Source organism: Antedon bifida, chromosome 6 (genome assembly GCF_963402885.1).
Source record: "Antedon bifida chromosome 6, ecAntBifi1.1, whole genome shotgun sequence".
In the NCBI taxonomy this organism is placed as follows: Eukaryota; Metazoa; Echinodermata; class Crinoidea; order Comatulida; family Antedonidae; genus Antedon; species Antedon bifida.
Window position 1 is genome coordinate 27,867,494 of NC_136231.1, and position 25,736 is coordinate 27,893,229.

At 34.6% G+C, this 25,736-nt stretch overlaps 1 protein-coding gene across 3 annotated transcripts; it reads left to right on the forward strand.

Moving 5' to 3' along the window:
• The first annotated feature begins 562 nt into the window (after window positions 1–562).
• Window positions 563–24,653, forward strand: LOC144844365 (long-chain-fatty-acid--CoA ligase 1-like). 3 transcript variants are annotated; one of them, XM_078701244.1, is made up of 20 exons: window positions 563–620; window positions 2,519–2,694; window positions 2,988–3,117; window positions 3,536–3,603; window positions 4,015–4,116; window positions 4,639–4,738; window positions 5,087–5,295; window positions 20,702–20,753; window positions 21,103–21,176; window positions 21,402–21,479; window positions 21,667–21,801; window positions 21,908–21,993; window positions 22,101–22,155; window positions 22,242–22,337; window positions 22,670–22,831; window positions 23,034–23,150; window positions 23,465–23,608; window positions 23,825–23,926; window positions 24,179–24,250; window positions 24,463–24,653. In XM_078701244.1, the coding sequence occupies exons 1-20, from the start codon at window positions 578–580 to the stop codon at window positions 24,628–24,630; spliced, it is 2,169 nt and encodes a 722-aa protein (XP_078557370.1). In that variant the 5' UTR covers window positions 563–577; the 3' UTR covers window positions 24,631–24,653. The 3 variants fall into 3 exon arrangements, with proteins under 3 accessions (XP_078557370.1, XP_078557372.1, XP_078557371.1); XM_078701246.1 differs by lacking the exons at window positions 20,702–20,753; window positions 21,103–21,176; window positions 21,402–21,479; ... (8 more) ...; window positions 24,179–24,250; window positions 24,463–24,653 and adding exons at window positions 5,427–5,478; window positions 5,625–5,698; window positions 5,846–5,923; ... (8 more) ...; window positions 9,315–9,386; window positions 9,742–11,027; XM_078701245.1 differs by lacking the exons at window positions 563–620; window positions 2,519–2,694; window positions 2,988–3,117; ... (2 more) ...; window positions 4,639–4,738; window positions 5,087–5,295 and adding exons at window positions 13,197–13,318; window positions 13,892–14,055; window positions 14,478–14,607; ... (2 more) ...; window positions 17,695–17,794; window positions 20,087–20,295.
• Window positions 24,654–25,736: the final 1,083 nt, after the last annotated feature.

The following is a 25,736-nucleotide window of genomic DNA, read 5'->3' on the forward strand; positions in this document are numbered from 1 at the left end:
CGCAGATGATACACACCAATTAAAACATAAACAAAATGTTTACAACAATAAAAAAAAAAGAAAAGTAATTTTGTTTTATTTGCCTTGTTTGTATCTAATCTTCCACGTTTGGGCCGGAGTGTGATAGTGTTACTGTAAGTTAAAATTGTGACGGAGGGCTCATCACAATATGCGGCGAGCCCCCCATCACTAATTGGCAAGGGGTCATGTGATCATAGTTGTGGGACCCGGAGGAGGCCGGCCCATGGCTGTTTCAATAACATTATGCTTAATTAAAGTAATTTTTACTTATTTTGATCTCCTTTCACACATTGTCTTCTTCTTTCTTTCTAAAGTATAAATATCTGTTCTTTTTTGTTCAATGTGTGGAAAATAAATAAATGAAACAAACATTCTAAAAATGTCACCGATGCGCCCTCATTTTAAACTATTTGAAAGGGGATCCAAGAAGTACAAGAAATTACGATCACATGACCGTTTAAAAAGATTAAATCCATTGTCATTCAGATGTATTATTTACAGTGATATACCAAGACTCCGACTAGGTACGTTTAAAGATAAGTTAACTACAATCACAATGTTTGCTATTGTCTTAACGTCGCTGTTTTCTTTCGTTTATGGTAAGTATATAAGCTAGGCCATGATGTGCCCGGGTTTCTATTTATCCTTCTACTGAAGAAAGTGTTCCTGTAAATAAGTTAACTTAGAACAATAATACAATTAAATATAATCTATAGCTAGTAAGTAATGAGTTATTTTACTTGGAATGTTGGGAATGAACGGATGCTGTTGGCAAACGGTAATTACAACGTTTTGCTTTAAGTCTATACTAACCAACTAGTTTGCAACCACGAGCAATACAAGTTTTTTTATGTATAAAGTTACGGATACAATTTTTCAAACTGCGATTTTGCTTGTGTTTACAAATAAAACTAGCAGCTAGCGAACATTTCTTTTTAGCTATTAGTATTATCGTCTTGGTGGTGTACAGAAAAAAAACACACAAATGATCAAGTAGGATAGTTTATCAAACCATTTCAGCATTATTTTTTATACTTTTGGCATAGTCGGCCCAGGACCGTAAAAGTGCTCGGAAATCATGAGAAGCGTCAACTACTACAGTATAAATTGCGAAAAAAAATGGGAAAACTTTAATTTTTCACGACGTGAAAGTGACATGGATGATCCAGGTCAGCAGATTAGGATAGGAGCATGCGCAGAGAGTGGGAACTTCCTGATGCATTTGCAGCTGCTCACACACTTTCAGACAGCGTGTTTATTTGTTCTGGGTGCGAGGGTAGGCCTACGTGCCACGTGTAAAAACATCGGAAAGGAAAGGTACATTTGAAGCGCTTTCATTTTGGGAATAAGCTGGGAGGGGCCGGGATAGGCTATATATTTATTAAGGCGTGTTTAGTGTAGGCCTACTACCTAGATTATTAGGCTTAAGCATAGGCCTACTACTACTAAGTAGCAGACGCGGACAGGGACTAGCCCATCCAGGCCATGCCTACTGCATGTTAATAATTCCTCAGACTATGCCCTCCCTAGCTAGCCTAGGCCTAGGCCTAGATGCATTGCTAGTCAAGTCGCCCACCTCACGAAGTCGCCCCATTTAAAGTCTCCCCATTTAAAGTCTCCCCATTACAAATTCGCCCCAACGCCTTTGCGAAACCATGGCGAAACACAAAATAACATGCACGGAACGTGTAGGCATATAAAAAGGGGAAGCCCCGCGGTCGCACTCTAAACTCTAGCTCATATAGAAGGGGAAACCCCGCCATACTCACTGTGGTTTACGATGTTATCAGTCTACGTTTGAAATCGGTCGCATTGATTTAATTTTGTTCGCGATAAAAATGATAAAGTGCGGATATTAGGATCTAGGTTATTTATTTTACCAGGTAGATCATTAATTTATCGATGAATATTTATTTTTAATAATAAATTGTTTTTATTTTACAATAGGTCTTCTATGTATGAGAAGATGTGTGCCTTCAAAATGGCAATTTGTAAACATAGTTTAAGAATAAGATTATATTAGGACCATGTTAACAGTACATAATTACTTTATTTAAATGTGAATATAATATATATATAATTCTAAACACTTTATTCTACGTATTATCATTTAGGCCTATAGTTTATACACTTATTATGTTATCCTAAAACTTACTATCCACTTACCTATTCTAGGCTAGGAAGGACTGGCCCTAAGTCAAGTTTTTATATAAAATATTTAAATTGTTGTAGTATTTATCAAACAAGATATATAATGTATATCAGATAAATAATATTTTTCTAGCTATAAAAAACCTAGTTACGGGCTAATTGTTGTGTATTTATGTGACTTTCAACCGCCAATTTGAAATCGGAATATTTTTAAGGCAATTTAACCATTTTGAATAAAAAAAACCTGTTATCCTTTATGAAATAAGATGTGTCTTTTTATTAACCAACTGTATGCCTACTCTCTGTCAGTTTATGGATACGTGTGTTGTTATATTGTTCATTGCAGCATTACCTGTACGTCGTGTATCTGATGACCAATTAGTAATCATGGATGATGAAATAGATTATCAACTACTTATTTATGGTGCAGCAACCATTGCAATTGGCACTGTGATCTATTTGGTTGTCAAGAAAACTAGCCCTTCTTCTCCTAAAGCTATCAAACAATCTGTAATATTACCAGTAAGTATTTCAAACTTTTCTTTTGTGGTTTGGTACAAATATAGAATACATTGGGCTAGCTGGTTTTATTTTTTAAATTTTATTTCAACCATCTTTAAAGAGGGTAAACCTTCCAGTTTAGCCCAGTGGGTTATTATTATTCAGGGGCCCTCTTTAATAGAATTAAAAACCATTGCAACAATTAACAATAACAAGCAAGTTTGAGCATCGAGCTATAATTAGCTCCATGGTTTGAGTATTAATATTTATTTATGAATCCACATAATAGTAAAAAGAAACTTCTTTTTTCGTAGGGTGATGAACGAATTCACATTTCTCCATTGACAAATATCAATGAGGATGGCACACCAGACTTAATTGAGTATACTTATGAAGATGCCAGAACCATGTATGAAGCTATGATTCGTGGAAATGAACAGAGTAGTAAGTCCTTGCAATATCACTTTAAATTAAATTCATTTTATTTTGTCACAAAACAAAATCAATAAAATTATTGCAAGTTTGAATGTGTTTTAAAAAAAAGCTCTGTCTACATTAATGTGACAGAAAATATGATGTGTCCATATAGTATAGTGACACAATGATGATGTCATATCACTACCATATTTGGACACATCACACTTTTTTTGTCAAACTAATTTGATAGTGTAGACAGAGCTTTAGTTTTGAAAACATCAATTAGATTTGAAAATGTTATGTGTTTATCACATTTTCTTTGTTGAATTTGCCGCTCTTTACAAGATTGTGAATCTATCTTTACTCAAATATCATTGTACTATTATACAGTTGTTGATGGTTTTACAGCATAACATAACTTAATCCTATTGTTTCCATATAATAGAGAATGGACCATGTCTTGGCTGGCGGCCAGCACCTGAAGAGCCATTCCAATGGCTTACATACCAAGAGGTATGTATACTTTACTGTTTAGTTCTAATGACCTTGTATAACAATGTTCTGTTAAGCCTAGATGAATCATTTTGGCAATTCAAGAGTTAGCAGGCTGCTAGTTCAATATAACTCATATTAAGTAGGTCGGGAAACGATTTAAATCTAAGAATAAATGTGTACACCAAAAAAAAAATTGTACGCGATATAATAAAAAAAGAGCTGTAGCTTGGTGGTTAACATTCTTGCCTTCCAAATTACAGGGTCTAGAGTTCAATCCTGACCTAGTGCCACATTTACAACTCTTTCTACACTACTCCCTAACGTTCAAATGAGACTTCAGAGCAAGAAATACAGTAGTTGTCTATCATGTAATTGGAGAGTTTGATATGTATGAAAAAAAAATGTGTTTAATGTCGGCGTTTGTTACAGGTACTGGATCGTGCATATGCAATTGGCTCAGCAATGGTTGTGAAAGGATTTTCACCTGGACAAAATACTTACATTGGTATTTACGCCAATAACAGACCAGAGGTAAAGAAACCCTCTAACAAATTTAAAGTTTGTTAATGTTTTAGTACCAAATTATTTAAACTTAACAAAATAATGATGCTTTAAAAAAATGTAATAATAAGGTGTACTTTGCTATTGTTGTATTGTGACCTTGACTTGATTTCTATAATAGTTATTCATAAAGACCTATTTTCTGTGTGTAAGAATTTGATAAAGGAAGTTGTTCTAGATACTTTAAGCTATGAGCCTAAAAGACGGCAAAAAGCATACTATTTTTAGTTGGAATTATTAGTATTATACTGTAATGCATTGTTGTAAAATAATTTTTGGCTCTGAAAAAAGTGTAATTGTAAGAAAAAAAATAGTCAATTTTGGGTTAAATTTAACTGTTTATTTTGTCTTTTTATAAGTGAACTCATTATTTTTGTTTTTTTTCTATGTAGGTGAATAACATTATTAAAACTGCAAAATTACGCATACTTTATTTTTTATATTTTTGAGGGACAATTCATAATAATTATTAATATTACACATTTTTTTCAGTGGGTAATTGCAGAGCATTCTTGTATTAAGTTCAACATGATAACAGTACCACTTTATGACACATTGGGAGATGATGCTTGTGTTCATATTATTAATCAAGGTATTCTCAACATATTGTTGTGTTCATAATCATCATAAAATATCATCACCCACCAGTATCTGCACCCATGGTCGTTCCATTTGCTTATTGCTGTGACCGTCATCGGCAGACCTCTAAAGCCTTGTCTACACTATCAAACTTAATGTGACAAAAAAATGTGATGTACACATAAATGCACATGATGATCACTACCATATTTGGCAATATCACACTTTTTTTGATAATGTAGACAGAGCTTAAGACTAAATATTGATGACTACCACCACTCTGCACGCATAGTGGTTCCATTCAATACCACCAGACTGAATGTTGGTAACTATGATAATCATCAAATTAATATCTTCACAGCAAATATACCATTGGTCTTTCTTGACACTGTTGACAAACTAAACAAATTGCTGAAGAGGTCAGATGAAATGTCAATGTTGAAAGTGTTTGTATTAATGGTTGGAGAAGTGAGTGAAGAAGTAAAAGAAGCTTGCAGTAGTAAAGGAATAGAAGTGTTGACATTTGAGGAAATGCTCAAACTTGGTCAGGAAAACAAGAAAGAAGAACAGGTAACAAATCCTCTTTTTGTCTTCCATTTTGAATGTCATTTATGAAATATTATTTATACCAATTTGTTTTTTCTGTTGTTTGAATCGATATTTGGTTAGTAGCAATATTTTATCTTTTTTTATCTTTTAAGTTACCAAAACCTGATGACGTCTTTTCTGTCTGTTATACAAGTGGAACAACTGGTAAGATCTAAGTATTGTGAAGTAAAGAATGTTATTTTGTTAGAGTTCAGCTTTTGTTATTGTCTGTAATTTCCACAGTATTTTATTACTAATTTCACAAAATACTTTTCACTATATTGATTTTTGTTATTGCTTTGTATTTGAAGGTTTGCCTAAAGGTGTTATTCTGACCCATTCTAATCTGATAGCTGATATTGCTGGTGTCTATAAGTACACAAAGGTTTGTTTAAAATAACTTGCTCAAACATACAAATATAAATAATAATGAATATATTCAATATTATTTAACAGTTAAAGTTGGCATTTTTCTGTTTACTTAATATGAATTAATTTTTTGTTTATTTTCTCTAACAAAATTGTTTTTTAGGACTGTTTTTCAGTGGATCCAAGCTACAGCCACATATCGTACCTTCCACTTGCGCATATGTTTGAAAGAGCTATGCATGTGAGTACAGTAACCTATATATTTATATACTGTAGTAAATTAATAATAAACAGTTTTAATATTCATATATATATCACTTGCACTGATGAAGGGCTAGTGTTGCCCGAAAGCTCTGCTAACTTTTCTGGCTGTTTTACTTTATCGTTTTGATTTAGCTTTTTGCTTTTTTTTTTGTATCTCCATTGAGATCCAGCCACTGATACCCACAGCATTGTCATTTTTTCAGTAATTTGCCTTTGGATTTATATATATATTGTAATGTACTTAATTGTTTAGTTTCATTATGTTGTTATTCTATTTTTTATAGATTGTTATTTTTTAATTTAAGAATAACATTTTATTCTTTCTCTTGTTTTCTTTTAAGCTTAACTTACTTACAAACAACATATGGTTGAACTAAGTTTCTGTGAATAAATAAACTTATTTCTATTATTATTTGAATAAACACTGCCAGAGGACAATGTTTGATATTTTTTGTAACTTCCCAAAGCCATTGTTCATATTTTAAAAAGAAACCAACTGCTTAGGGGGAAATTCAATCAAATCAAATATTTTCAAATTATATATAAACAAAATTCCAAAAATGTAATGCGATTACAAAATATTTAACTTTGAAAGTACTGTTTTTTATCCTTGTTGTATGTTGCAGGGATTAGCATTCATCCATGGAGGTCGTGTTGGAATTTTTCAGGGAAATCCAAAACTTTTAACTGATGACATACAAGCTCTAAAACCAGCTAGTTTTCCTTCGGTACCTCGAGTTCTCAATAGGATTTATGATAAGGTATAGCACAGGATTAACAAATAGTAATTGTTCATCTTCAAAAGAAGATTACTCAAGTTTCCTAAACATTTTTTTAAAAATTTTGTGTTTATGTTTTTCGCTAAGTAACTCTATTTAAAGAAAGATTGGAACTGTTTTCAATTTTTGTTTAGCTTATTTTATTTGTATCGCCATTGAAATCCACCCACTAACTTGGATTTATATACACACCTATATACGTTGCTCTTTAAATAGAACATATTGTATTATGTGTTTAAATAGGAATTATGAGTGATATTTCTGATTCAGGTGTCAATGAGGCATTAACTGCAATAATGATTTTGTTTAGGTGATGGGGCAAGTTAATTCTGCTTCATGGTTAAAAAAGAAAATGTTTTATATGGCATTGAATTCTAAGAGGAAGGCACTTGAAAGGTAAAAACTTACAAATAGTAATTGTTCACTCAATTCAAAATTCATGAAACGCACTCATTTGAAACTTAATTTATTTAGGCCAAGGATAGCTTAAAAACAATATTAAATAGTTTGCTACTATCAATTCAGTATGTCTGATCAACTTTTGAAATCTAAAATTTAGGGGAGAAATCTGCTTTGACACAATTTGGGATAAACTAGTGTTCAAGAAGATTCAGGTAAACTTTTGAATTGTTTGTTAAGTTGCTAAATGTTGATACATCATTTGAAAGTTTCTGACATTCAGAGATGACGGCAGACTTGAATTACCACAAATATAACTCTTTGTTGTTTTTTGTTTGTAGTTAATGTTAGGTGGACAACTTAGAATGATGATTGCTGCAGCTGCTCCTTTATCTCCTGAAAAAATGATTTTCTTCAGGTCAGCCATGGGATGCTGGGTAAGGTCATCACAATTAACTTTACTTTAAGTAATGTCTTACCTAAAATAATGTAGTGGCATTTTTGCTTGATTGATATGCTTACCCAATGTCATCAAAATTAACTTTACAAACATTTAAGTAATGTCAACAAAGTAATCTAGTGGCATCGATCATTGACACGCTTACCAATCCCAAAGTTCTGTGTTCACATCCTGTCAGACATGGTTCCAGTATTTTCTGACTGCCAATACAGTGTCACCATGTAAGCCTCATGAGGTACTTGGTTTAGAAAACATTGGATTCCCATCCTTCAAGTTGTGTGCTTGCTGTTGGATGGTGGAATGGAATGATTTGTTGAGCTACGGTCAGACAGAATCTACTGTTGTTTTTACATGTACCTACCTAATAGATGTAATGATTGATTGATTGGAATTGATTTGTTGTTATAGGTATTTGAAGGCTATGGTCAGACAGAATGCACAGCTGCCTGTACATTCACCTATCCAGGAGATGTATCTTTTGGACATGTTGGAACTGTAATTCCATCTTGTATGATTAAGTTGGTTGATGTACCTGAAATGGAATACTTTGCAAGTGATGATAAAGGGGAAGTAAGTATGCCTTACCAATCCTAAATTATTAACACTTTTGGTTTGATTTTTACAATTCAAAGGACAATAATTTAAGTTTTAATTAAAAGAATGTATTATTCAATTCAGGTTTGTGTAAAAGGGCCAATTCTTAGCAAAGGTTATCTGAAAAATGAAGAGAAAACTAAAGAAACATTTGATGAAAATGGATGGCTTCACACTGGAGACATTGGGGAGTGGTTACCAGTAAGTATGTGTTATGGCAGGTATTATACACAAAATATGTATAAATAATAATAAATAAATAAATAATAATATTACTATTCGCAATATTAAACACATGTCCACACCTGTTGTTTGAAGATGAACTCAGTGTTGATTGAGTACTCTAACATTATTATTATATTAGAAATTTATCTAATGGATTTGTTTGTTTTAGACTGGACAGCTGAAGATTGTTGATCGTAAGAAACACATCTTTAAGTTATCACAAGGAGAATATATTGCACCAGAAAAGATTGAGAATGTGTACATCAAGTCGCTATATGTTGCTCAGGCATTCGTCTTTGGGTATAGCCTTAAGGTACAGTTGTCTGATTCATGTTGTTTGAAGTTAAATGTAATTTAGTCCTTAACAATTTAACTGAAACCTTACAGGGGAGTGCTAACATATAATATAATAGTAATAGTTTGTTAAAAATGCAGATATCCAATATGAGTTTATAATTTCATATTTTCTGTCAAAAAGGGGATCCTCCCCTGCTTGCATTCAAACTAGAAAAACCCCAAACAAGTCACTCCACTTCTGTTAGGCAAGGAAAAAAGCATGTACAGTATTTTGTATAGTAGAAATTAGAATACTGTACTCTTTATTATTTCTTCATTATAGTCGAACCTTGTAGGGATTGTGATTCCTGATGAAGAAGAGTTGATGAAGTACGCAAAATCTAAATCTTTAGACATGACATTCCAAGAACTATGTAAAAACAAGGTTGGTAATTAATTATAAACCTTTAGATAAATTATCGAATTGCTCATATATTTTGAAATTATTTTTCTTGAAAACCTGACAGTCTTTTCTTTAGTAACATATTGTAATGCATTTATTAGTTTAATACAAATATGCTAGTTGTGTCATAGTTTTGTTAAATGGTTGAATGGTAGTAATCCTGTTTTTGTAGACAATTTATGACAAGCTTTTTGAAGACATGGTCAAGGTAGCTAAAGAATGTAATTTAAAAGGCTTTGAACAGGTAACAAACATTTTTCTTCACATTTCTTATTTTTTAAACCAAAAGTAATATCTGGTTACTTTTGGAATATAATGGCTGATCTCTCAGTAATAATTGTTATAAAATAGAAAGCAGTATCATAAATGTCAACCTCAATGAGTGCAGATTTATTTTATTTCCATTCAAAACGAACAAAATAGATTTTAAAGTGAGAAAATACGAAGTTGCATATAAAAGATTTACAAATATTGTATGATGAAGCAAAAGACAATAAAACAAATTGTAATATTTCAAAGTTTGTAATTTTCTCTAAAAATAAAATTGTATTCATCACCTACAAATGGCATTTGTGTAACATTATATTTTGTACTCATAGGTGAAGAAGATTCATGTTTCAAGCGAGTTATTCAGCATTGAAAATAACTTGTTGACGCCAACATTTAAAACACGTCGAAAGCAAATTGAAAATGCCTACAAAACTGAAATAGATGCTATGTATGAGCAAATAGAGCCTTAACAACCTATGTATTTTATTATAGTAGATTGGTATCTTGAGGACCTTTGTTTATCTTCTCTCTTAGTTGTAACTTCCACTAATCATGAAAATGAGAACAAATTTGTGTACATGACCAGATTAAATTTCCAATTAATGTGGATATTTAGGTAAAATAATAAATACAGTCAACTCTCCCAATACCGATCTCTCTGAAAACCAGAAATTCTCCCAATGTTCTTAAGGTTCAAACAGTCCCAAATTCATTTTTGCCATTAAGAACACTTTAAACCAGACATATTTGGTCAACCCAAAGGTGTCCGGTATTAAGACAGTTGACTATATTCCATTCAATGTGTGTACATGGTCTTATTCACATTTTATAGAATATTTATTTATGCCATGAAATTGGAGATTTATTTTTACCAAAATCATGCCTTTACAAAATAAAAATATATATTTTCAATATAAAAAATTAAGAAACAGTTAAGATGCGTTTCAGTACTAGTTCTTTGGCTTATTTTACCTTGCCATAGTTGGTAAGAATGTCAACACAATCGTATGTATTGAATAATAGATATGGTTAGGATATATACTTCAGGGTGCTTATTTTACCTTGCCATAGTTGGTAAGAATGTCAACACAATCGTATGTATTGAATAATAGATATGGTTAGGATATATACTTCAGGGTGCTTATTTTACCTTGCCATAGTTGGTAAGAATGTCAACACAATCGTATGTATTGAATAATAGATATGGTTAGGATATATACTTCAGGGTGACAAATTTAACTTTACTGAAGCCAATCATGTTAGACCATTTCTATTTATGTACCCTCCACATTTTATGGAGTGTTACAATCTACTCAGAATTTATATTAAAAATCATAGCAGTAGATATTGCAAAACAACCAGCGGATAAATTTTTTTTTTTCTAAACTAAAGACAAGCTAAATCCTTTTATATACTATTTTTATAAACTATTTATACTAAGTGTATTTTGTATAAATATACTTATTAAACATTCATCTACTGCCATTAAGTACAGTACTGTACTTCATACTATAAAAACTGTAGAGTAAACTGCTCTAGGTTGAATTATTATAGAAAATATTCTATTTGTCTTGTGTATTTTGATTTACGTATTAAAAACGTTATTGATACCATATTTGGTATGTGCATTATCATCATCGATAAATTATATTTTTACTGTGTATGTGTATTGTAAATATTTAACACTATCGAACGCACAACTATACAATAACTCAGGGTGTTAGTTTGCTGACCAGGACTCTGGGTCAACTGGTCAATTTCTAAAAAAAACGCACAAGTTTTAAATAATTGTTTTATGAACTGAAACAGAGATATATAGAATAAGCAACAGTACTTTATTTGTTAAATGATATTCTAACCAAGTGCCTTAATCACAACATTATATAAACTATTATTTTCGTTTGCATGTTGCTTATGTTGTATGTTATCAGTATAGGTATAGATTAGATTAAAGAACCGAAAATGAAATAAATGAATGTTAGATAGTCGAAGAGTGACGTGAACAATTATTCATTTTACATTGTCTAAGCATGATGGGATACTTCCATGGTCTAAGTTACATTTATACATACAACCTAGAAATGGTTTGACAGCAACCTCGTGACGTTTGTAATGATAGTGTTTAGCGATAGTGATAGTGTGACAGCGGATGATGATGAGGCGATACACAAATACGTACATGAGTTTCATAATAACTAGTAGTTAGCTCTTTATATATGATATATATGGTATTATAAGGATAAATGTAACGAAGGTGATTCGTCATTGACGGTGATTGTGTAGAAGATTAACTTTAACTTTATTTATCAACCGCGGCCCAGATTAACTCCTGGTTGCGCATACAATAATGCAATTTTAACAATCTTATATTTCATTTATTTATTTATTTGACCAACAGACAATATAATAACGTAACAAACTAAAAGTGAATTTGACTGCTAAAGTAAACACGATTACTTGACTAAAATAAAAGTATAACTATAAACAATATATTATTATATATATAGTTTATGTTTAAGCTTGGTTCCAACTAGGACGCAATGCAACGACCTAGACAAGACTACGTTGCGTTACGTCGTTGTGTTGCGTCTCTAGTGGGAACCAAGCTTTACGTTGCGTTTGAGTGTGGCCGAGCGGTTAAGACAGTGGAACCGAAATCCATAGCCATAACATTGGCAAGGGTTCGAGGCTCACTCGCTCCATGGTTCTGGTGGTAGAACAAGTCTTCTCGGATAAGGACTATAAACCGTAGGTCCAGTGTACATCTGGCTCATGTGCACTTTAAAGAACCTAGTACATCTTTCGAGACGAGTAGGGGGTTACCCCGGTGTACTAGTTCATTCATACACACACACTGTCGTGGACAGACGAATTGGCGCCGTAGTTGGCTGCCGATGTCACAATGGGACCCTTAGTGGAGCAGTAGCCTTCAACTATGAAGTTTGCTCCTTAAAATTGAAGAAGATGAAGAAGTTACGTCGTTGTGTTGCGTCTCTAGTGGGAACCAAGCTTTACGTTGCGTTACGTCGTTGTGTTACGTCTCTAGTGAGAACCAAGCTTTACGTTGCGTTACGTCGTTGTGTTGCGTCTCTAGTGGGAACCAAGCTTTACGTTGCGTTACGTCGTTGTGTTGCGTCTCTAGTGGGAACCAAGCTTTACGTTGCGTTACGTCGTTGTGTTACGTCTCTAGTGGGAACCAAGCTTTACGTTGCGTTACGTCGTTGTGTTGCGTCTCTAGTGGGAACCAAGCTTTACGTTGCGTTACGTCGTTGTGTTGCGTCTCTAGTTGGAACCAAGCTTTACGTTGCGTTACGTCGTTGTGTTGCGTCTCTAGTGGGAACCAAGCTTTACGTTGCGTTACGTCGTTGTGTTGCGTCTCTAGTGGGAACCAAGCTTTACGTTGCGTTACGTCGTTGTGTTGCGTCTCTAGTGGGAACCAAGCTTTACGTTGCGTTACGTCGTTGTGTTGCGTCTCTGTGTGAACCAAGCTTTACGTTGCGTTATGTCGTTGTCTTGCGTCTCGAGTGGGAACCAAGTTTTACGTTGCGTTACGTCGTTGTGTTGCGTCTCTGTGGGAACCAAGCATAGAGCGAATACGCGGGCTAGCAACACAATTATTGTTACACTGAAAAAAATACAAAGAAAAAAAAAACACCCGCCCTCATTGAAATGTTGTTTTGTTAAATAGTTCGGATGAGTGAGTTTAAGGCATTATCTCTACTTATATGGTTCTACAATTTATCATTGTTAACCGATGCTTAGCTTATTGTCATTCAAAATAGCACTTTGATGCCTCCTACGTTGCAGAAGGGAAGGATGCTCGTTGTCTGAACGCAATTACACATTAATATTCCACCATGTTCGGGGTTGGTGCAGTTTTTGTGGTATTTATAACTTTTGCTCACGGTAGGCCATGATTTTACATTTATTATTTAATGAAGCATTACAATATATGATATGATCGATTAAGCATAACATAAGCATTGGTATGCCAAGTATCTACTCAAGCAAATATGGGCGGATCCATACTGGTGGAGCGCCGAACCTGGATTAGACCAGGGAGTTGTTAACTTCCCGTGATAAGACTGTGAGGGTTTGGCTCATCCCGGTAGTAGTAGTAGTAATCATTCCTTAAGCTCTGTCTACACTATCAAACTGTATATGACAACAAATTTAATGTGCCCATATATGGACATGATGATGTCATATCACTACCATATTTTTGCACATCACACTTTTTTTTGTCAAACTAGTTTGATTAAGTGTAGAAACTACATTTGTTCACATTCTTCCAAAGATGAACTATGGCATTTGAAATAATTGTATTATTTTGGGGAATTCCCAAGTTTTGAACATTGCATTGGTAAATGTTATACCATACAGAATCTTCACTAAAATAAAACTCGAATATACTGTTTTTTTATTCATTCTTCGATAAGTAAAGTACAATGCTTAATTTGTTTTATGTATATTTTCTAGCGTTGCCAATTGACAATGAAGTTGGTTTTGATGAGAACACGTTTACCTATAATAAGCTGGTATTATTTGGAGCAGCAACCATTGCTATTGGTACCACGATTTATGTTGTTTTGAAACGTTTTACTTCCCCTGGCAGTCTTCGTAGGCAATCCATTGTGCTTCCCGTAAGTAGGCCTAAATATAACGTGTGCCATTAGTGTTATTATCAAATATGTCGAGTCTTATTTTTATCAGGTATCATCTTTATCATAATTTATCATCAACTGAGTCTTCGTCACACAATGATTTTTTTTGGTTGGTTTATACATATTTTACAGTTTAAGTATTATGTATTTGCATATATTAGATTGAATTAGTTTACATATTGTTTTGATGTTATGTGTTAGTATTTAGAACTTTGTAGTTTATGTTATTTGTATTATTTTGTTTGTAAAATGGATGCACCATTAACTGATCAATGTGTGCCACCGATATAAAAGTGATTCCTATGAATATACTTCAATTGTATTATCTTCACTCCGTCCTCTTCTTTTAAATCTTTAAATATTTCTGAAATAGTTTCTTTGATTTTTCACCGTAAATTTAGGGCGAAGAACGCATTCACATATCATATTTTACTAAAGTCAAAGATAACGGTACCCCAGATCTAACGCAATACATCTATGAAGATACCAAGACAATGTTTGCGGCATTGGTACGTGGAAGCCGCGAAACGGGTAAGTAACCGTACTTGACGCCGAGTGACGGGTAAGTAACCGTACTTGACGCCGAGTGACGGGTAAGTAACCGTACTTGACGCCGAGTGACGGGTAAGTAACCGTACTTGACGCCGAGTGACGGGTAAGTAACCGTACTTGACGCCGAGTGACGGGTAAGTAACCGTACTTGACGCCGAGTGACGGGTAAGTAACCGTACTTGACGCCGAGTGACGACCAGAATATTCCGTCCACACCTCACGCTCTGTTAAATTACCGTATTCTTCGCTACCGTCCGGAAACAAACTACGGAATAAAAATTCTGTCCAGCAGCGGGTCCATAAACGATTCCTAAAATATGTGTTTAAAAAAGAGTTTACAGTTCATACTCTTCTCTCAGTTGTAATTTCTTGTGGGGGTTTAATAAGGCCATACACTCTAGTAAACCAACTCCTCCATGCCTTACTTTTGTATTATGTAAAAATAAATCTTCTAATTGGATTTCTAATACTATTGTGACGAGTACTATTGTTGAAGTGGAGCATATTTCAAAAGATCATCAATTATAATATTGTACCAATTGTAAATGTTCGTATCAGCCAACGGCTAAATGTGTAAGTTACAATAACATAGCGGACAATAAAACAGTAAATTTAAAATTGCACATAGAAAATAAACACTAAAACCATCGTCTTATACAAATATAACTTAAATCGTTATAAAGTTGATGGAAGTTTAAGCTTGCGGATTATAATTGCAAATACTTTGAATTTTAAACTTTGAATCTGTTATTGCTTTCAATGGTCTGCTACGAGTAGGTGACGAGGATCACCGGGGATTCTGACATTGTATTGTGGAATCTTTAGTAAATTGTATCAGTTTGTTTTAAACATCATTCAAGGGCGAGCTCAAGAGTGTGTGAAGAGATAGTAGATTTAAATACTCATACAATAACAATGCCTAAACTTAATACAATTTGGCGTATAGGGTTCATTCAAAATATACAGAAAGGAGACGATTATTTTCATGGTCAGTTTAGTATTGTTTTAGAAATTGAGAAAACTATACTTTCATTTCTATTATGACCAGATAGCATGGAGCTTTGTTTCCTTTTGTACTAATTACAATAATGAATCATTTGAATTGATTTTATTATATATGTTTACTGAACTGTTAGGTTTAGGTGATTGTATTCAACGTTTATACAATGTAAAATCATTCAACTACTGAAATGTCGCTTCTGTGAAGTTTTGCGTGTTCTGGTTGGTATATACACTTCAACGTATATAAGTGTTGAGATCCGATCGAAAAATAATCCCAATTTTCTCTCAATGATAGGCATATAGGCCTACATAAATGTATGGTCTCAATAAGGTCGTACAAAATGACATACATTAAGATTACTAAAAGCAACTTACCACTAAAAATCATTTTACATAATGTTGTGTTTTGCAGAAACTGGTGAATGTCTTGGCTGGCGTCCAGGACCAGATCAACCCTATCAATGGCTATCTTATCAAGAAGTAAGTGTCTAGCAAGGCTATCACATTCCTATTTATTAATGATCATTTTATCTGAACATATACCTAGTATAATATAGTATAATACATTTTTTTTTAACCACACAATGTCTGTTTATAGTACTTTATTGCTGTGTTTTATCTTTAAATGCACCTTAATGCGTGGTTCCCACTAGAGAAGCAACACAACGACCTAACGCAACGTAAGGGATTTGACCAATTACAAGCGATGAATTATTCGATGTATCGCTCACTTGCTGTTGCGTCTGCGTCCTTGCGTTGCGTCCTAGTGGGAACCAAGCTTTATCGTGTTCCACTGTAAAGAATTGAAGATGAATTTTACTTTTTGCAAAAAGCCTCGAATTCAATAGTAAAATAGTAAATATCCATCAGATTTGTATATTGCTGAATATTACCAGTTGGGCTGGGTAACGTGTTTCATTCAAATATTCTTGGTTTCAAATCTTATTATTGTACCAGAATATGCATCGGTAATTGTTTCACTTATAAACCCAATTATTTGTGAATACGTAGGTACTGGATCGTGCATACAGTATTGGCTCAGCAATGGTTGAAAAGGGATTTTCACCTGGACAAAACACTTACATTGGACTTTACTCCAACAACAGACCAGAGGTGAAACAATTTTTTCGAATATTATATGACGGATTACTTCACAATTAATCCGATAATGAATTTTAAGTTTTATGAACACAATGCCAGAGCAATAGAATGTTTCACTAAAGATGTTTCATGAATAAAAGTGAAGTCCAATTAACAAATTAACACTGTAGGCCTACCCTAAGCAATAGGCATTTTTACTTTACAATTCATAAATTTCCAAACACAACATGTAGCAATGCAATACAGTTCTAATTTGATTATTCAATTTTCTAGTTTGAACATAAAGCTATAATTGTATAGCTCCATGGTTTGAAGTATTTCTTATTGTTTCTGTTAATCTGTTGAGAGGAAGTTATTGTGATATTTAAACCCACGAGAGCCCCCAAGCGGAAGTTATCGCCTACGTTCATAGTGGCCAAATTTAGCATAATTATGCTATCTGGTATAATTTTGACCCATCTGGCATTTATGCTAGGCTTAATTTTTAGAAAAATCTAACATAATCTGGCATAATTTCAAAACTCAATTCTGAAGCATATTTACCACGATCTAGCCTTTTTTTTAGCATATTTTCGAAAAAATCTAGCATAATTTTAACCGAATCTGGTATAATTTGGCCAAAAACCTTTTTTTTTTGGCTTTTCACTTTTGTGGTACATAAAACAAAAACATATACCGCCCTATGATACATTGTTTTCTGCCATTTTGTCCATAAATGGGCATAGCATAATCTACCATAATGTTGTGCTGCCACCTAGCATAATTTTGTTTCCATCGCTGTCCACACTGCCTACGTTCCACTATACAGTATCCTAAATAAAAATGTTCAGTTAGAATGGTTATTATTAATTAAATCCTAACGAAATTCTAATTAGAATGATATCATGATGAATGTATAAACCAAAATAGCAAATATAAAGAATATAAAGTAATATGGGAAACTCATTATTTGTTTTATTTTAGTGGGTGATTGCTGAGCAGGCATGCTTTAGGTTCAACATGGTAACTGTTCCACTTTACGATACTTTGGGCACCGACGCTTGTGTTCATATTATTAATGAAGGTAGGTTGTCCTAAAGCTTGGTTCCCACTTGAACGCAGCACAGGGACTAAGCGCAACGCAATTAAAGCTTGGTTCCCACTTGAACGCAGCACAGGGACTAAGCGCAAAGCAATTAAAGCTTGGTTCCCACTTGAACGCAGCACAGGGACTAAGCGCAACGCAAGTAAAGCTTGGTTCCCACTTGAACGCAGCACAGGGACTAAGCGCAACGCAAGTAAAGCTTGGTTCCCACTTGAACGCAGCACAGGGACTAAGCGCAACGCAATTAAAGCTTGGTTCCCACTTGAACGCAGCACAGGGACTAAGCGCAACGCAAGTAAAGCTTGGTTCCCACTTGAACGCAGCACAGGGACTAAGCGCAACGCAATTAAAGCTTGGTTCCCACTTGAACGCAGCACAGGGACTAAGCGCAACGCAAGTAAAGCTTGGTTCCCACTTGAACGCAGCACAGGGACTAAGCGCAACGCAAGTAAAGCTTGGTTCCCACTTGAACGCAGCACAGGGACTAAGCGCAACGCAAGTAAAGCTTGGTTCCCACTTGAACGCAGCACAGGGACTAAGCGCAACGCAAGTAAAGCTTGGTTCCCACTTGAACGCAGCACAGGGACTAAGCGCAAAGCAATTAAAGCTTGGTTCCCACTTGAACGCAGCACAGGGACTAAGCGCAACGCAAGTAAAGCTTGGTTCCCACTTGAACGCAGCACAGGGACTAAGCGCAACGCAAGTAAAGCTTGGTTCCCACTTGAACGCAGCACAGGGACTAAGCGCAACGCAAGTAAAGCTTGGTTCCCACTTGAACGCAGCACAGGGACTAAGCGCAACGCAAGTAAAGCTTGGTTCCCACTTGAACGCAGCACAGGGACTAAGCGCAACGCAAGTAAAGCTTGGTTCCCACTTGAACGCAGCACAGGGACTAAGCGCAAAGCAATTAAAGCTTGGTTCCCACTTGAACGCAGCACAGGGACTAAGCGCAACGCAAGTAAAGCTTGGTTCCCACTTGAACGCAGCACAGGGACTAAGCGCAAAGCAATTAAAGCTTGGTTCCCACTTGAACGCAGCACAGGGACTAAGCGCAACGCAAGTAAAGCTTGGTTCCCACTTGAACGCAGCACAGGGACTAAGCGCAACGCAAGTAAAGCTTGGTTCCCACTTGAACGCAGCACAGGGACTAAGCGCAACGCAAGTAAAGCTTGGTTCCCACTTGAACGCAGCACAGGGACTAAGCGCAACGCAAGTAAAGCTTGGTTCCCACTTGAACGCAGCACAGGGACTAAGCGCAACGCAAGTAAAGCTTGGTTCCCACTTGAACGCAGCACAGGGACTAAGCGCAACGCAATTAAAGCTTGGTTCCCACTTGAACGCAGCACAGGGACTAAGCGCAACGCAAGTAAAGCTTGGTTCCCACTTGAACGCAGCACAGGGACTAAGCGCAAAGCAATTAAAGCTTGGTTCCCACTTGAACGCAGCACAGGGACTAAGCGCAACGCAAGTAAAGCTTGGTTCCCACTTGAACGCAGCACAGGGACTAAGCGCAACGCAAGTAAAGCTTGGTTCCCACTTGAACGCAGCACAGGGACTAAGCGCAACGCAAGTAAAGCTTGGTTCCCACTTGAACGCAGCACAGGGACTAAGCGCAACGCAAGTAAAGCTTGGTTCCCACTTGAACGCAGCACAGGGACTAAGCGCAACGCAAGTAAAGCTTGGTTCCCACTTGAACGCAGCACAGGGACTAAGCGCAAAGCAATTAAAGCTTGGTTCCCACTTGAACGCAGCACAGGGACTAAGCGCAACGCAAGTAAAGCTTGGTTCCCACTTGAACGCAGCACAGGGACTAAGCGCAACGCAAGTAAAGCTTGGTTCCCACTTGAACGCAGCACAGGGACTAAGCGCAACGCAAGTAAAGCTTGGTTCCCACTTGAACGCAGCACAGGGACTAAGCGCAACGCAAGTAAAGCTTGGTTCCCACTTGAACGCAGCACAGGGACTAAGCGCAAAGCAATTAAAGCTTGGTTCCCACTATGATGCAGCACGTAAGCCACAACACAAGCAATTTGACCAATCAAAATCAATTGATTATTCGAACTCGCTTGCGTTGCGCTCACACGTCCTTGCACTGCGTCCCTATTTGGAACCAAGCACCATAGCCGTCCCTCTGATCGTCTCCATCGTTACCAACAACATCGCCACCATATTCTTCATCAGCATCTAATGGCAAATAAGCCCTTCCTAATAAAGTTCTAGTTATCCATTATCTTTGTATTGAGCACTTATTTTAATTAATGTATTACTTAGCCGAGATTCCTGTGGTGTTTTTGGACACTATCGACAAAATACAAAAACTTCTTGAGAAATCGGATGAAATGTCAACGTTGAAAGTCTTTGTATTAATGGTTGGAGAAGTGAGTGAAGAAGTAAAAGAAGCATGCAGCAGTAAAGGAATAGAAGTGTTGACATTTGAGGAAATGCTTAAACTTGGTCAGGAAAACAAGAAAGAAGAACAGGTAATTAAATAGCTACCATAACACAATGGAATAAGCATGTCGATGTGGTATTCTATTGAAGTAAAACAAGGGGGATGCTAAACTTGCAATGGTAGTTAACTAATTAATAGTTAGTTAATACAAAATATAACCATAATATCTACTCTATGTACTACTTGTAAAATAACGATTGATTTTAATTCCTCAATTTGGTGTTCTCGTTTATACAGTATCAATGTGTATTACTTCCTGCAAATTCAAGATAAGTTTTTATTTTGGCGATAAATGTATATTTAAATAAGAACAGATAAAACAACGAAGGAAATAAGGATGTTCATGTACAGATTGCAATATCATTTTGATAACATATTTATAAATATCTCTTGTAGTAGACTTACAATATGCATACTGTATGTTTCATTTTAAGTTGCCGTCTCCTGAAGATGTATTTACAGTGTGTTACACAAGTGGTACAACAGGTACGAACTAAATGCTACACCATGTCAAAATTAAAATGACCAAATAGAAACATACGATTTAAATAAGTTTTTTTTGTGTAATTTCAACTTAGAGCTGAGAAAGAGTCTGGATAAATTATAACGTTTTAAAATGAAGTATCATGCAAAAATTATATTTAAAAAGCACAGAAGGTATTTAATTTGCCACAATTTATTTGAACATTTTGACAATAGAAGATATTGGAAATATTATTTTCAATATTTTCTGTATCATTATGTATATTTTGTTGTATATTATACAACAAAATATACAATTGACCAATAAGGAGATAAATGAAAATGTTATTTAGTAAACAATTTTTTGTTTCAGGCTTGCCAAAAGGTGTCATTCTTACACATGCTAACATGGTTGCCGATATTGCGTCTGTGTTTACGCACACTAAGGTAGGCCTAATTCTATACCGCATTATATATATAAAATTGTTGATAATTAGAAAATATTTTGTATTATTTAATATAGGTCTATTTGTATTTAGTTTTTTCTATAATCTAACACAAAGACTTAACGTAAGCTACATGATTGCCTGTTTCTTTATATATGACTTAAAAATAAAACCTATAATATAGATAGAACTCCTATAAGTAAATACAAATGTATGTTTATTTCAGGAATGTTTTGACGTGGATTCTAACTACAGGCATATATCATACCTTCCTCTTGCCCATGTATTTGAGAGAGCAATGCAGGTAAGATCTACCAAAGCAATGCTGTAGGCCTACAATTGCTTTGGATTTACCGCCATGCTAGAAATAACATGTTTGTACTGATATCGACTAATCTACAGAACAATGACTATCTTACAACAATCATTAAAAAAGTAGCTGCACTGATTGTTTTTTCTATATTCATACGTAATTTAATATCGTTTATTAGGGCATCGTTTTCATGCATGGAGCTAAAGTTGGATTCTTCCAGGGTGACCCGAAACTACTAACTGATGACATTCAGGCATTGAAACCACATAGTTTCCCAGCAGTGCCCCGTGTACTTAATCGAATTTATGATCGGGTATGTAAGAGCATTTTACAAATAAGGTAATGATACTACGCTGGCTGCATCTTGTAATCATATTAAACTATTTCAAATATATTAATATGTGCATGTGTACTTGTAGGTAATAGGACAAGTTAGTTCTGCAGGATGGCTGAAAAGAACTTTGTTCAACATGGCACTGAATTCAAAAAGGAAAGCAATGGAAAGGTAATACATGACAAATGATGATAATAATAATATTTTTCAATTAAAATTTGAAACAAACATGTTGCTGAAACTAATACTGATATCATTATCTACAATTTCCATTTCAGAGGAGAAATTCGCTTTGACACAATTTGGGATAAGATCGTCTTCAAGAAGATTCAGGTAACTATTTGCACATTTGAAACACGTTTGTGAGATTCGATTGCGGCATACATTTACTTTAACAACGATCATTTTCTCTACGGTAGACTATGCTTGGAGGTGAACTTCTAATGATGATTACAGGAGCCGCTCCACTGTCTGCGGAGACCATGCTCTTCTTCAGATCAGCAATGGGATGTTGGGTATGTCACAATTAAAAATACCAGGTGAAATTACACTCTTCATTGATACTGTAAGAGTGATGATAAAAAACCAACTAGAAGGTCGTGCAGGAGTGTGGAATTAGTGAAGGGATAAGAAGAGGAAGGAGAGATTGGTTGGTGAATGACGTTAGGAAATTACAGATATATATCATTTACTGAGATAGATAGTGGATGATAGTTTGTCTCCGAGTTATACACGCAGAGGTGTTTCTAAAAGTGTTGGGCAACGGGGCGGCAGTTAACGGTGTTAGAGGTCTTCACATGAAATTCATCACCTTATAATGAATGTTGACCGATTATTCTTGATACAGGTATTTGAGGGTTATGGTCAAACGGAGTGCTCGGCTGGATGTACTTTCACATACCCTGGAGATATGACATGTGGTCACGTTGGTACTGTCTTACCTGGATGTATGATTAAGTTAGTAGACGTGGAAGAAATGGGATATCTTTCCAGTGAAGACAAGGGAGAGGTATAATTAGATTGATCATGTGGAGTTGTGTTAATTGATTTCATAGTCCCATGTGTTGGTTGTTACAAAAATATCGTACTGAATTTATGAGTTTCGACCCGGAAAGCGAATGTTCTGTACTTTCAGATACATGGTTGAACTAATCCATATGAATGCTCAAATGTTTATTGTACAAACATTTGTATAACTTGTGTTTTGATAGGTTTGTGTAAAAGGACCAATTGTTAGTAAGGGTTACCTGAAGAATGAAGCGAAAACTAAGGAAACAATCGACGCAGACGGATGGCTCCATACTGGTGATATTGGAGAATGGTTATCGGTAAGGCTGTACTTCTAAACACTACCGTATCGCTCATATAAATACACTTTAGAAGAGAATTTTTCTTTTTTGTTGATCCAATACATCGAATGTACTAAAATGGAAACTTACAACAACGTTTCGCAAACAATCAGTTTGCTTTGTCAAGTAGGCTTTTGATCTTGGTTACAGTCTGGTGACGTTGACCTTACTTTCGATCTATTGTATAAAAAAAAAGAAAAACGCTCTTCTATAATACTAGGATCCAAATGAAATTATTTCAAGTAAACTTTAGAACTGAAAAACTTGACTATTTTTTGTTGTCATCAATTTAGACTGGACAGCTGAAAATTGTTGATCGTAAGAAACACATCTTCAAGTTATCACAAGGAGAATATATTGCACCAGAAAAGATTGAGAATGTGTACATCAAGTCGTTATATGTTGCTCAGGCATTCGTCTTTGGGTATAGCCTTAAGGTACAGTTGTCTCGTAAATATGCATATATGAGGGAAGAGAGGGGTTAGGTTCAGAAACAAAAGAAGTCATACTGTTTAGGAAAAAGATAACACATTTGTTTTGGTCTTTAAGGGTCTATAAGAGGAAATTATAAAATGTTTGTAGGCCTATATCATCAAACATAACAGACTTGTGTGTTCACTGTACTATACTGTACTTATGTTTCTTTTGTTCAGTCATGTGTTGTAGGGATTGTGATTCCTGATGAAGAAGAGTTGATGAAGTACGCAAAATCTAAATCTTTAGACATGACATTCCAAGACCTATGCAAAAACAAGGTTAGTAATCTTTAGAGTTTACATTCTCGAAACTCTGAAAAAGCAAGGCTGATAATTTTAATAGGTCGTGCAGTGTGTTTGCAACCATTAAAAAAAAAACAAAAATTTGTTCTCAATTTTACGATATCGGTATGCCTGGTTACATTTCATACAGTTTTGAGTAAAGTTGTCAAATATCGGTAAAATCATCGTTTGTTTTTGTCGCTATCTGACTCTAAATGTTATAAGAAAAACAACAATGTCTTTTTACAGGAAATCTGTGAAATGATATTTCAAGACATGAACCAAGTGGCCAAAAATGGAGACCTGAAGGGGTTTGAACAGGTAACACATTCAATATCTAATCAAAAGGCTTATTATTAGTTGTAATGTACAGTTATAAGCATAATTAACATATTAAATATATACCTTATTTTCATTGTACCAGCCGTTTCTCTGTGCGACTAGTGAAAATGTAGGACTGCTTCAAATTCTATTCTAATTTGAACATTACGTTGTATTTCTAATGAAGCAAATTGTTATATTTGTACTCATAGGTGAAGAAGATTCATGTTTCAAGCGAGTTATTCAGCGTTGAAAATAACTTGTTGACGCCAACATTTAAAACACGTCGAAAGCAAATTGAAAATGCCTACAAATCTGAAATAGATGCTATGTATGAGCAAATAGAAGCTGTTTCACCATCCCCCTCAGGCACTGCTTAGAAAACAGTGCTTCATTTTTATTTTTAAAACATTCCGAAAGTATATCTTAAACTACCGTACTAATAACCATATTATTACGGTAATTGGTAAATGTTACCAACCGCACTATCAAGTGGCAAACGCAAAAACCTTGAAAACGTATACCAGTAGTGTAGTCATCATGTATACGTAATTTATACGTAATGTATACGTAATATGGATTACCGTATATTATATACTGTATATAAAGGGAATTTTATTTTTGCTTATAATTAATAACACCGATTACTTTAACGTTTAACTATTTGCGTCAAGAAGTATTTGCAATAATATTGCATATTTGCATATTGAGTAACATTAACAAACAGCCCACCACATAATGTCTCCGTTTGAAAAGTATTTCATACGTGTTATTTTATACAAAGACTAATAAGCTATTTTTACAATTCTCACGTTTTTATAAATTATGAGTGTGTGAACACTAAAACGAATTTAGGGAAATGAGGTTCTTTAACAATATTGTAGGTTTAGTTTATGCACATTCAGGATATCTAATTCCTATTTACCATATTTTTACACTTTTTATTAAATATTATAAAGTTTTATATGTCAAATATCTACTGTACGCTTTATTTACTATTTTATATATATTTTTTAAATTTGTGTTTATAATCAAAATCGCCTGTTATAAACAATAAACAAGTTTGATAACTGTCAAAGTCAAAATAAACATTTATTTCTTTCATTTTAAAATTAAATACATTTAAAATTCTGACGAGATTTTTTTTTTGAGAAAAAATATTATAATAAATCATAATGTATAAAATGGTGATTAAATTATATAAAATAAAATATGAAAGAGGCAAAAAAACCAAGAAGTATAAATCAATTTGAAACAATCCAATAGGAAAATGTTATTTTGGAAAGATATCTAATATAATGACAATAAATAGTATATAAACATATACTTTAAACGTAACAATAAGCAAACACACAACAAATAAACACATAAATTCAACATTAAAGTAGGCCTACTGGGTTGTCGAATGTAGAGATTTTCAACAGATGTTTATCAAAAAGATTATTAGGAGACGAGGAAATCTCAGATAGGGCCTACCTTATGATAA